This window comes from Pelophylax lessonae (assembly GCF_965119305.1).
Source record: "Pelophylax lessonae genome assembly, chromosome: 6".
Lineage (NCBI taxonomy): Eukaryota > Metazoa > Chordata > Amphibia > Anura > Ranidae > Pelophylax > Pelophylax lessonae.
Window position 1 is genome coordinate 255,700,252 of NC_138773.1, and position 12,623 is coordinate 255,712,874.

The following is a 12,623-nucleotide window of genomic DNA, read 5'->3' on the forward strand; positions in this document are numbered from 1 at the left end:
TACAAAGTGCAAGGCTTAAGGATGCGCTACTTTATGCCCAGAGTGCAGGGTTCAGGAGTGCATTACATAGCGCACCCCAGAACTCTACACTCTATGTACAGATTGCAGGGTTCAAGAGTGAGTTGCGTGCAGAGTGTTGGGGTGCGCTATGTACATAGTGTAGGGTTTAGAGGCAGCCCCAACCTCCCCAAAACTTCCTCACATCTCTCTCTTCTACCTGGCCTGGCTCTAGAACCACCCTGTACAGGCAGCTCTGGCTCCCCTTGCAGGGAAATCATCCTATCTCTGATTCTGGAGATTTGTCCCCATCGTGAGTGTGTTCAGGGATCTGTTAGTTCCGTGAGCTGCTGAGAGCAAAGCTTTCCCTTGTACACAGAAGGCAGCTGTGTTTACCAGTGACAGCGAGCAGCAGGAGCAGAGGGTGAGAGTCTGATGTGGCAGAATGTTCTGCCACATTCTAGCTGCAGAACTGGGTGAGAGGGCCACATGACAAGGTCTGGAGGGCTGGATTCGGCCCGCGGGCTTTGTGTTTGATATATGGGTTTTAGACAAGTGCATACTTGCAGTCTTTTGACCACAGTCTGGGGAAGGCCCTTTTCTTTTCCAGCATTATTGTGCTACATTTTGGTGTGGAGGAACTCAAGTGGCCTGCACAGAGCCCTGTCCTCCACCCTGTTGATCACCTTTGGGATGAATTACTGGATGGTCCATGGTCTTTTTACTGGATGGACTTTTTTCGGTACTGGTTGGACTGTGGTTTTTATTCAACCTTACTATGCAACTATGAATTAGAACACCAGGCCAGGTCTTTGTGTCCAACATCAGTATATTGACCTCCTTGACCAACATCAGACCTCAGAGATTCTCTTTGGCTGAATGGGCACATGATCCCACAGACACCCTATTGTGGAAAGCCTTCATAGAGAATAAAGGCTGTTATAGCCGAAAATAGGAGGCCGACTCCATATTAATTGAATTTTTTTTGGAATCTCAAATTAGCTCATATAGTTGGGTGTCCACTAGGGCTGCAACTAACGATTAATTTGTCTGTCGACTAATCTATCGATTACTTTTACGATTAGTCGACTAATCTAACGATTATTTAAATTTTTTGTTTTTTTGCTTCATTTAGTGTTTTTTTGATTAGCTAATTAATCCTGTAATTAATACAGACCCCTCGGTAAGCCCCCTCCCACTACAGACCCCACAGTAAGCCCTCCCACCCAGTACAGACCACTTAGTAAGCCCCCCTCCCAGTACAGACCCCTCAGTAAGCCCTCCCATCTAGTACAGACCACTTACTAAGCCCCCCCCTCCCAGTACAGACCCCTCAGTAAGCCCTCCCACCTAGTACATACCACTTACTAAGCCCCCCCCAGTACAGACCCCTCAGTAAGCCCTCCCACCTAGTACAGACCACTTACTAAACCCCCCTCCCAGTACAGACCCCTCAGTAAGCCCTCCCACCTAGTACAGACCACTTAGTAAGCCCCCCTCCCAGTGCAGACCCCTCAGTAAGCCCTCCCACCTAGTACAGTATGTACTGGGTGGGAGGGCTTACTGAGGGGGTCTGCACTGGGAGGGGGGGCTTACTAAGGGGTCTGTACTAGGTGGGAGGGCTTACTGAGGGGTCTGTACTGGAAGGGGGGCTTACTAAGTGGTCTGTACTGTACAGACCACTTAGTAAGCCCCCCTCCCAGTACACTAGTACAGACCCCTCAGTAAGCCCTCCAACCTAGTACAGACCCCTTAGTAAGCCCCCCCTCCCAGTACAGACCCCTTAGTAAGCCCCCCTCCCAGTACAGACCCCTTAGTAAGCCCCCCTCCCAGTACAGACCCCTTAGTAAGCCCCCCTCCCAGTACAGACACCCCAGTAAGCCCTCCCACCCAGTACAGACCCCTTAGTAAGCCCCCCTCCCAGTGCAGACCCCTCAGTAAGCCCTCCCAACTAGTACAGGGCTTACTGAGGGGTCTGCACTGGGAGGGGGGCTTACTAAGGGGTCTTTACTGGGTGGAAGGGCTTACTGAGGGGTCTGCACTGGGAGGGGGGGGGGCTTACTAAGTGGTCTGTACTGGGAGGGGGGGCTTACTAAGTGGTCTGTACTGGGTGGGAGGGCTTACTGAGGGGTCTGCACTGGAAGGGGGGCTTACTAAGTGGTCTGTACTGTACAGACCACTAAGTAAGCCCCCCTCCCAGTACACTAGTACAGACCCCTCAGGAAGCCCTCCAACCTAGTACAGACCCCTTAGTAAGCCCCCCTCCCAGTGCAGACCCCTCAGTAAGCCCTCCCACCTAGTACAGACTGTACTAGGTGGGAGGGCTTACTGAGGGGTCTGCACTAGGAGGGGGGCCTACTAAGGGGTCTGTACTGGGTGGGAGGGCTTACTGGGGTGTCTGTACTGGGAGGGGGGCTTACTAAGTGGTCTGTACTGTACAGACCACTTAGTAAGCCCCCCTTCCAGTGCAGACCCCCCAGTAAGCCCTCCCACCTAGTACAGACCAATACAAGCCGGTGTAGCGCCGCAAATGTGACATGTCTAAGTAGCTGGGTGATCGGGGGAGGATGGCGAATGTGTGTTGCGGCAGAAGCTGTGGCAGTACAGGGAGTACAGGGGTGCTGGAGACGGTCAGCGCTCACCTCTCGTCTCCGACGGAGCCCGGTGGGGGAATTTCACCTGGCCGGCAATGCTTCATGCGGCGCGGCGGCTGGCCGGGGGCGTGTGACGTCACGCGTTGGCGCGTCGACGCATTTTCCGCACGTCGACGATTTTTTTTAGTCGACGTAGTCGACTACCTCGACGAGTCGTGGCAGCCCTAGTGTCCACAAATGTTTGGCCATGTAGTGCATTCAGGCTAATTAACCACTTGCCTACTGGGCACCCCCCTCCTCTTCTTCCTGCCCAGGCAAATTTTCAGTTTTCAGCGTTGTCGCAATTTGAATGACAGTTGCGCTGTAATGCTACACTGTACCCAAACTACATTTTGTATCATTTTTTTTTTTTTCGACAAATAGAGCTTTCTTTTGATGGTATTTAATCACAGCTGGGTTTTTTTATTTTTTGCTAAACAAACAGAAAAAAATGAAAATTTTGAAAACCAAAGAAAAAGTTTTACCTAGTTTCAGTTAGAAAATTTTGAGGCTGCACCGATGAGGCAGCACTAGTGGGCACTGTTGGGGCAGCACTGATAATCAGGACACTGATCAGTCCCCTGATTGTCAGAGCAGATGTCCACGTGTGGATTTGCCGGTTTTCAGCTCTCCTCCTCACGCGCTGTCAACATGAGGGGAGGATTGCCAATAACCGTCAAATCCTGTTTACATCCGTGATCAGCTGTGATTGGACACCATGCTGATCACATGGTAAAGGGCCGCGGTGATTAGCTCATAACCCCGATCTGTGATTATTTGCGTCCAAAGATCACTGCCGATGCGCGCTGCAGGGGGCGCACAGGCAGCACGAGCATGGGAGGATGTCAAATGACGGCCTCCTGGCAAAGTCAGGCCACGCTCTAGCCATCATTCGGCTATAGCACGGTTGTGAAGGCATTCAAAGTTGGTGATTTGGGTATTCTTACATCTTCCTATTATCTGCCTGTACAGTGCACCCGGAAAGTATTCACAGCGCTTCACTTTTTCAACATCAAAGAAGTTTGTTTGAAATCTTTACAAATTTTATTAAAAGTAAAAAAAATGAAAAAATCACATGTATATAAGTATTCACAACCTTTGCCATGACACTCAAAATTGAGTTCAGGTGCATCCTGTTTCCACTGATCATCCTTGATGTTTCTACAACTTGATTTGAGCCCATCTGTGGTAAATTCAGTTGATTGAACATGGTTTGGAAAGGCACTCACCTGTCTATATAAGGTCCCACAGTTAACAGTGGATGTCAGAGCACAAACCAAGCCAAGAAGTCCAAGGAATTGTATGTAGACCGCAGAGACAGGATTGTATCGAGGCACAAATCTGGGGAAGGGTACAGAAACAGTTCTGCAGCATTGAAGGTCCTATTGAGCATAATGGCCTCCATCATCCATAAATTGAAGACGTTTGGAACCACACCAGGACTCTTCCTAGATCGGGCCGTCCGGCCAAACTGAGCGATCGGGGGAGAAGGGCCTTAGTCAGGGAGCTGACCAAGAACCCGATGGTCACTCTGACAGAGCTCCAGCATTTCTCTGCAGAGAGAGGTGAACCTTCCAAAAGAACAACCATCTCTGCAGCACTCCACCAATCAGGCCTGTATGGTAGAGTGACCAGACAGAAGCCACTCCTTAATAAAAGGCACATGACAGCCTGACTGGAGATTGCCAAAAGGCACCTGAAGGACTCTCAGACCATGAGAAACAAAATTCTCTGGTCTGATGAAACAAAGATTGAACTCATTGGTCTGAATGGCAAGTGTCATGTCTGGAGGTAACCAGGCACCGCTCCTCACCTGACCTGTACCATCCCTACAGTGAAGCATGGTGGTGGCAGCATCATAATGTGGGGATGTTTTTCAGTGGCAGGAACTGGTAGACTAGTCAGGATCGAGGGAAAGATGAATGTAGCAATGTACAGAGACATCCTTGTTGAAAACCTTCTCCAGAGCACTCTGGACTTCAGACTGAGGTGAAGGTTCATCTTCCAACAGGACACCGATCCTAAGCACACAGCCAAGATAACAAAGGAGTGGCTACGGGACAACTCTGAATGTCTGTCTTTGAGTGGCCCAGCCAGAACCCAGACTTGAACCCGATTGAACATCTCTGGAGAGTTCTGAAAATGGCTGTGCACCGAAGCTCCCCATCCAACCTGATGGAGCTTGAGAGGTCCCGCAAAGAAGGGGAGAAACTGCCCAAAAATAGGTGTGCCAAGTTTGTAGCATCATACTCAAAAAGACTTGAAGCTGTAATTGGCGCCAAAGGTGTTTCAACAAAGTATTGAGCAAAGGCTGTGAATACTTATGTACATGATTTTTTTTTTTTTTTTTCGTTTTTTTATTTTTAATAAATTTGCACAGATTTCAAATTTCTTTTACATTGTCATTATGGAGGATTGTTTGTAGAATTTTGGGGAACCTATTGAATTTAATCAATTTTGGAATAAAGCTGTAACACAAAATGTGGAAAAAGTAAAGCGCTGTGAACACTTTCCAGTAAAACTGTATATTGAAGTGAGGGGAGGGAGAATGATCACATCTGCTTTTCATTTGTGACCTAAATGCAGTTTTCATTTTGTCTGCCCCTCAAATTGTGGTCATTCTGTCTTACATCCTTAAAATGACGACGCTATATAAGTACTGATAATGAATCCAAATCAGGTTTGAACCCTGGATCATACAAGCACTGCAAACCTAAAATAAACCTGTACGGAGGGAATATGGAGGCTGCTATTGCTGATTTTTACTTCTGAAAATGCTATCTGCTTGGCTTTCACAAGGCTGGAGCTGCTGATTTAGAAGGGGGGGGGGGGTTCTCTGACCTTCTAATCTGCCTATGTGAACTGGGTTAGAGACAAAGGAAGTAGTGAGGTCAGAGACAGCCAGGCATGGTATTTATTTTTAGAATACCTTGATATTTCTCTGGTTTTCTTTAGCGCTACATGCCGATAATGACATTATTAATTGTGTTTTTGCCCTGCAGATTTTGAATACATTCTAGATAAAGAGAGAAATCCCATTGCATATATGGAAGAGGATGTTCTATCATCTTACTTACCATCGATGTGTGAATCGGACGGTCGCTTACAGGAAAATAAGCCTTTACCGGCAGGAGCTCGAAGGTCAGTGATAGGTCAGGGGTTGAGCGGTTTACAGATAGTAATCGAATTTCACCATTTTAGGCTTGAAAGGGGTTACAGACACCTTTTACTCTGTACAGAATGAGATTGGTAGACTATATGCACCGTAATCCTAAATCCAAACTGGGTATGCCTGATCACTCCTTAGCAGTGGTCTCTACAACATACTGTTTTTTTTTTTTTTTTTTTTTTTTTTTAATCGCCTTCATATCTTGATTTATACTGAACAAGTTTAGATGACTTATTGTTAAACCTTTCTTTCATTATTGTAGAGTCGCTGTGGATTTTCTCTATCCCTGGGCATTGCTCAGGAATTCTCCCCATGTAAAAGGGCTGCTTGCAATGAAGAAAAGACATCTGGAGATCTTAGGATACCATGTCATTCAGGTAGAAATAATCGAATTAAGGGTATTTTTAAGAATTCCTCTGATAACATTTACTGAACATTTTGTTTTTGTGAGAGAGGAGGGAGAAGAAATATGGCCGGTGAAATTACAATAACGGTATTGCACATTATAGGTCAATTGAATTCATAAATGTATCTAATCAATTATGCTGATCAGAGGCTGACACCATGACATTTAAAGTGGACCTAAAGTAAAAAGATTTCATCATCGGGATGGACCCCAGAGCATATCATTTTTAGAGATTAGTATTTTCTGTAATGGCCCCTGGGGAACCCATTCTATTAGGTAGTTGGATGGACCCTCGGGGACTCCATTTCAGGAGACAGGTCAATATTTACTGAACATATAAGGGGGGCCCCATTATAAGAGATAACGGAAAATTTATATCAATACTTACCGTAATTTTCCTTTCCTGATGGACTCCATGGCAGCACACGTATGGGTAGGCTCCGCCTCCTCTCCTACCCTATAGGACCCCACTCCCATAAATCTTTGCTCCATACCAGGAGCCGTGTTCCATAACTAGAACTACTCCAGCAGATGGGAGGGGACTCCTGCTGCCATGGAGTCCATCAGGAAAGGAAAATTACGGTAAGTATTGATATAAATTTTCCGTTTTCCTGACAGACTCCATGGCAGCACACGTATGGGAAATAACTAGCCATACACACCCGGGCGGGTAACTGCTGGTTTAACAGAAAAAGGTTTAATTTGCACCGTCAACAGACAAGACTTTTAAACCAAAGTTGACCGAAGATAAAGAAGCCGGTTCAACACCGTAATGCGACATAAAGGTATGAATTGATGACCAAGAAGCCGCTCTGCAAATCACGTCAGGAGCTACATGAAGAGAAGCTGCCCACAACGTAGAGATCCCTCTAGTGGAATGAGCTGTCACCACCTCTGGAGGAGCCAGTCCCTTGGCTTTATATGCCCACTGGATGGTCTGAACTATCCAACTTGCTATAGATCTTGAGGAAGCTTGTTTGCCCTTGTTTTTTTCCACAGATGAGGACAAAAAGATGGTCTGACTGGCGGAAAGGAGCTGTAGTCTCCAGATATAGCCGAAGAGTTTCCCCCACGTCCAAAGGATGGACAGAATTTTCATCTTGAGATTTGAACGTGGGTAAGACAATTTCCTGGTTGACATGGAATACCGACATTACTTTCGGATTGGAGCCAAGCAGGAATACTACCCGATCAGGGAAAAACGTAAGCAATGGTTCCTTGTAACCCAAGGCACCGAGTTCAGAAACCCGTTTGGCCGAAGTAATAGCCACCAGAAAGGCTGTTTTCATGGAGATGTTTTTAAGGAAGAATGGATCCTTCTGATTCAAGGTGAGTGAGGAAAGAAACTCCAAGACCGTAGGAAGATCCCACTTAGGGAACCTGGGCTTTCTAGGAGGTCTTAACCTAGTAGCGCCTCTGAAGAACTGGCGAACCAGGGAGTGTTTCGCCCATGCAGTCCCAGTGAAGGCCGAAATGGCTGAAATTTGGACCCGAAGGGAGCTTACTGCCAATGACAGGTCCAGACCGGACTGGAGGAAGCCCAAAATATCCTGGATTCCTGGGTCAGAGACAGAGCTAGATCTGCTATCCACATAATCCTTAAACTTGGACCAGATTTTTTCATAGACCTTGTTCGTGCCGGGTCTTCTGGCACTCATCATTGTAGCGATTGCCTCTTTTGGACAACCGAGCGCTTTCATTCTTTCCCTCTCAACAGCCATGCCATGAGATGAAGCTGTGCTGGGCAGGGGTGAAGAATAGGCCCTTGGGACAGAAGGTCCGGCCTGACTGGCAGAGGTATCGGGTCCTGACAGCTCAGCTGGAGCAACAGAGGAAACCACGGTCTCTTTGGCCAGAAGGGAAGAATCGCTATGATCTGCACTCTCTCTGTCCTGAGTCTGTGAAGAAACTTGAAGATGACTGGCACTGGAGGAAACGCATAGGCCGTTTGAAAATTCCAATGATCCGTCAGGGCGTCTACCCCGTAGGCCTGGGGATAACGCCACCTCGTGTAGAATCTCTCCAGTTTGGTATTGCTTGGAGATGCGAACAGATCTGCCTCTGGATGGTAACCTAGAGACATGACCCATATGAAGGTCTCTGGATGGAGTGACCACTCGTTGTCCAGAGCAGACCTCGAGAGGAAGTCTGCCTGGACGTTCTGGGCACCCGGAAGATAGGCGGCTGACAAGTTGGACAGATGTCTTTGAGCCCAATCCATAATAGGTTTCACTTCTTTCAGAAGAGAAGGACTGCAGGTGCCCCCTTGTCTCTTGATGTAGGCGACGGCTGTCGTATTGTCCAGTCTTAGGAGGACCGAGGCATCGGTCGCCAGATGCTGAAAGGCCTGGAGAGCACAGAACGCTGCCTGAAGCTCCAGCACATTCGAGACCACCCCGTATGTAGGGAAGTCCCATCTGCCCTGGGCCACCTCCGACAGGCAATGCGCTCCCCATCCCGTCCTGCTGGCGTCCGAGGTCATGACCAACCAGGACGCTGGAACGATTGAATGGCAGTTTAAAAGATTCTTTCGCTGAAGCCACCAGGTTAAGCTGTCCTTCATGGACGTAGTTATCCGAATGAGGACTTCTGGATTCTCGAAATTCCATTGTTGGAGGAATCCCATCTGAAAGGGCCTCATCTTCCACTGTGCCCACTTCACCATGGGAGCCGTGGAAACCATGGTCCCAATTATCTTCATGCACTGGGACGCCCGGAGATGAGAGGCTGATAATGCCGGACGAATCCTGTTGCGAATTGTCGGAATCTTCTCTAATGGAAGGGAGATAGTGCCTCTGGAAGTGTTGAAGAGGGCCCCTAGGAAGACCAACGACTTTGTGGGTTCCAGATGACTTTTTTCCAAATTCAGGAGCCACCCGAACTCTTGAAGGGTGGAAATTACTTGAGATCTGTGAAGCAGAATTTGATCCTGATGTTCTGACAGAAGGAGCAAGTCGTCCAAGTAATGGTAAAGACGAATCCCTTTTGCTCTGATCAGGGCTACTACAGCCAGTAAGATTTTGGAAAAGATTCGAGGTGATGTGGTAAGCCCGAAAGGGAGACAGGTAAATTGAAGATGCACCTGACCCACTGCGAATCGGAGAAATTTTTGCATTTCTGCTGCGACTGGGACGTGAAAATAGGCATCTTTCAAGTCTATGGATATCATCCAATCCTCTGGCTGTACCACTTGCCGAATTGTAAAAAGTGTTTCCATCCTGAACCTCTCTTTCTTGATGAAGGTGTTTAGGTGTGTTAGGTCTATAACCGGCCTCCAAGAGCCGCTTTTCTTCAAGACCATGAAGAGCGGAGAGTAGATGCCTTGGAACCGTTCCTCGGTTGGGACAGGCACTGCCGCACCCTGGGCAACCAGGGATTCTACATATGTAAGAAGAGTTGACTTATTCTCTTCTGAACGGGGTAAGGCCGTAGGAATGAAGCGAAGAATGGGGCTTCTGTCGAAAATCCACACATGTCCGAGTGATACGGTTCTGACGGCCCATTGATCTTCGATCGAGGCTGCCCAGACGTGCGCAAACTGAAGCAAGCGTGCGCCTACCCGCACCGTCTGGACAGGTTCGATGTCAAAAAGACTTCGTCGCCTCTCGGCTTGCTGAAGATTTTCCTTTGGAGAACTTCTGCCCTGTAGACTGAGGGCGCTTCCAGTTCTTCCTGAACTCACGACCGGGCCTGTAAAAACGGGCCTCTCTGGCACGATCAGGGTTTTGTCTGTTTTGAGGTCTTCTCTGATCTATCAACCGGCGATCCTGGGGAAGGAAACCAGATTTACCACCAGTGGCACGGGTAATAGCACTGTCCAGTTTATTACCAAAGAGGGAGGAACCCTCAAAGGGAATTTTGCACCAGGCCTGCTTAGAGGCAGGGTCGGCCAACCAGGGGCGCAACCACAAGGCGCGTTTGGCCGTGACAGAGGACAGCATGACCCGCGCCGCCAAGCGGATTATATCAATGGATGCCTCACCCAAGAAAGCCGTTGCCAGTCTCAACTCCTGAATGGCTGAACTCCTGGCCACCTCTTCGGAGACACTCTGAAGTGTAGCCTCCACGCTGTCTACCCAGGCTTCCATTGCCTTGGATGTGGCTGCCAAAGCCAGAGCCGGCTTACACGCCATACCTGCGGAGAGATAAATCTTCTTAAGATCTGTGTCAATCCGCCTGTCAAGAGCGTCTTTGAATGAGACTGAGTCTTCCAATGGTAAGGTTACGTGTTTCACCAACCTCATCAAGGCCGCATCCACCGTGGGAGCGGAGTCTAGATGTTTCACCTTATCATCCTTAAAGGGATACATTCTGGAGACCTTAGATGACAAAGAGTTTCTCTTTTCAACTCCCTGCCACTCGTCTGTAATAATTTCTCCCAATTCCCCTACTAGGGGAAAATGGGAACGCTCTTTTTTGAGATGTTTGAAGTATTTCTTCTGTTTAGCTGGGGACTCAGCTGGATCTTCCCATTTTAATGCCTCCTTAACCGCCTTAACTAGCGGTGGGACCATAGCAAGTTCAAAACCTACATTCTGGTCTGCCAAATCATCTTCACTGTCTGTAGAATCTTCTGACAGACGACTTGGTTGTGAGGTACCTGGCTCCACTTCATCCCTTGGGAGGAAACCAGGAGCCTCTGAAGAGTGACCCGAAAGCCTGCTCGAATCCCAATCTCTAAGGGATTCTTTTACAATCCGCCTGACCATAGCCTCCACTGGTTGTGCAGTGTCTTGCTTTTCCCTCAAAACCCTGGAATAACAGGTATCACATAGGGATCTATCCTCAGGGATATGGGCTCGACAGCCCCAGCATGATTTCCCTGAACTGCGGTCAGAATGGCGGGATTGCCGCGGAGCGACTGAACTGGAAGTGTGCTCATGTCGTTTAGACCTGGAGCTAGACCTATGACCAGACTTTGATGAAGAATGCCGATGGGCTGAAGGAGAACGATCCTTTGATCCAGAAATAGGGCGTTGGTCAGACCTAAAAGGGCTAAATAGGGAAAGAAAAACACACTTAGGCTCCATTCCACCAGCCAACGCAAGCAGGTAAGGGTTAAGAAAAACTAGCTCACCTGTTGCGCAGGGACTGGCCACCGGGGGGTGGTGAAGCATCCATTTGCAGATAGAAGCAAAAGCCTGCACAGGAAGAAAGTAAGCATACATGTACTGACTTTCGTCTCCACACCAACCCTTTTACCCCAAATGGCACCTGGATCAAAGCATGACTCACCGCTGAAGAGCAGAGAAACAGCACGGGGAAGCCACCGCAACGCCCGCAGACATCCCATTGTAAACAGGAATGACAGCTGCTTAAATCTCCCGGGCGCCGCAAAGCCACGCCCCAAACGACGCAATATCGTCATAGGAGATCGGGAGCGATGCGCGCGCATGCGCAGACGATACCAGGGCCAAGCCTCATCCTGGACAACCAATTGAAGGTCCAGCGAGGCAGAGGGAGGAGCCTAAGCGACGATCTGGAACGCAGGAGCGCTCCACCGCACAAACAGGAAATGCAATGAAACCAAAAGAAAGTTTTATACTTTACCACCATGACGATAAACGAACAGTCTCAGGCCTGGATGAATTCATGCGTGTGTGACAGGGCACCAGGGCCTATCCGCTCAATAGCAAGGACGTATTGGCCATCAATGCAGCCCACCTCTCATTCAGGATTTACGGCATCTTCAGCATTTTAAAATAATATTGCCTGGGTCCACCCGATAAATATCGAGATTGCTGGACATAAAACAGGAGGCATCCGACATCAACAAGGTCCACACGCCACCAGCTCGCCTGAAACCGATAGACGTCCTATAAGGTAAGACTTCCTTCTCGCAGGAGGAGGACGAAAAAGGAACACGGCTCCTGGTATGGAGCAAAGATTTATGGGAGTGGGGTCCTATAGGGTAGGAGAGGAGCCTACCCATACGTGTGCTGCCATGGAGTCTGTCAGGAAATGTAAGTGTTTAAATTAAAAGGTGCATGTGCAAGGTAGACCTGAGGTATTTTTTTAAATTTTAGGTTCACTTTAAAGTGACCCTGTTGCCCAGCCATTTATTTCAAAAACAATCTTCTCGTAAGATTATATATGCATTTCTTCTTTTTTTTTGTATACTCTTTTTATTGAAAAAGTAAAAAAAAAAAAAGTTTACAATTCAATAGAGGAAAAAGAAACCATACATAGACAATGAATATAATCACTAATTTTCTATCAATCCACAATCCTCTATAACACGTGAAGACATGCAGGTTACATCACAAAAAGGACAATGGTGTAATGGAAATAAAAGTTCCTATATAAAGCCGGTGGATATCGGCAGTGGTTACCAAGGTTCATCATAATGCAATATGCAATTAAAAAGTATAAAACGGTTAATGCTTTATACCCAAGTATATATAGTAGTTCTGGACAC

The 12,623-nt window shown here is 47.8% G+C and overlaps 1 protein-coding gene across 1 annotated transcript in view; it reads left to right on the forward strand.

Moving 5' to 3' along the window:
- FASTKD1 (FAST kinase domains 1) overlaps window positions 1-12,623 on the forward strand; it is a 179,985-nt gene that overhangs the window by 161,047 nt on the left and 6,315 nt on the right. The window contains exons 30-31 of the mRNA XM_082261782.1: window positions 5,633-5,771; window positions 6,062-6,176. Of these exons, the coding sequence (XP_082117908.1) occupies window positions 5,633-5,771; window positions 6,062-6,176 (254 nt within the window). The remainder of the gene's footprint in view (window positions 1-5,632; window positions 5,772-6,061; window positions 6,177-12,623) is intronic.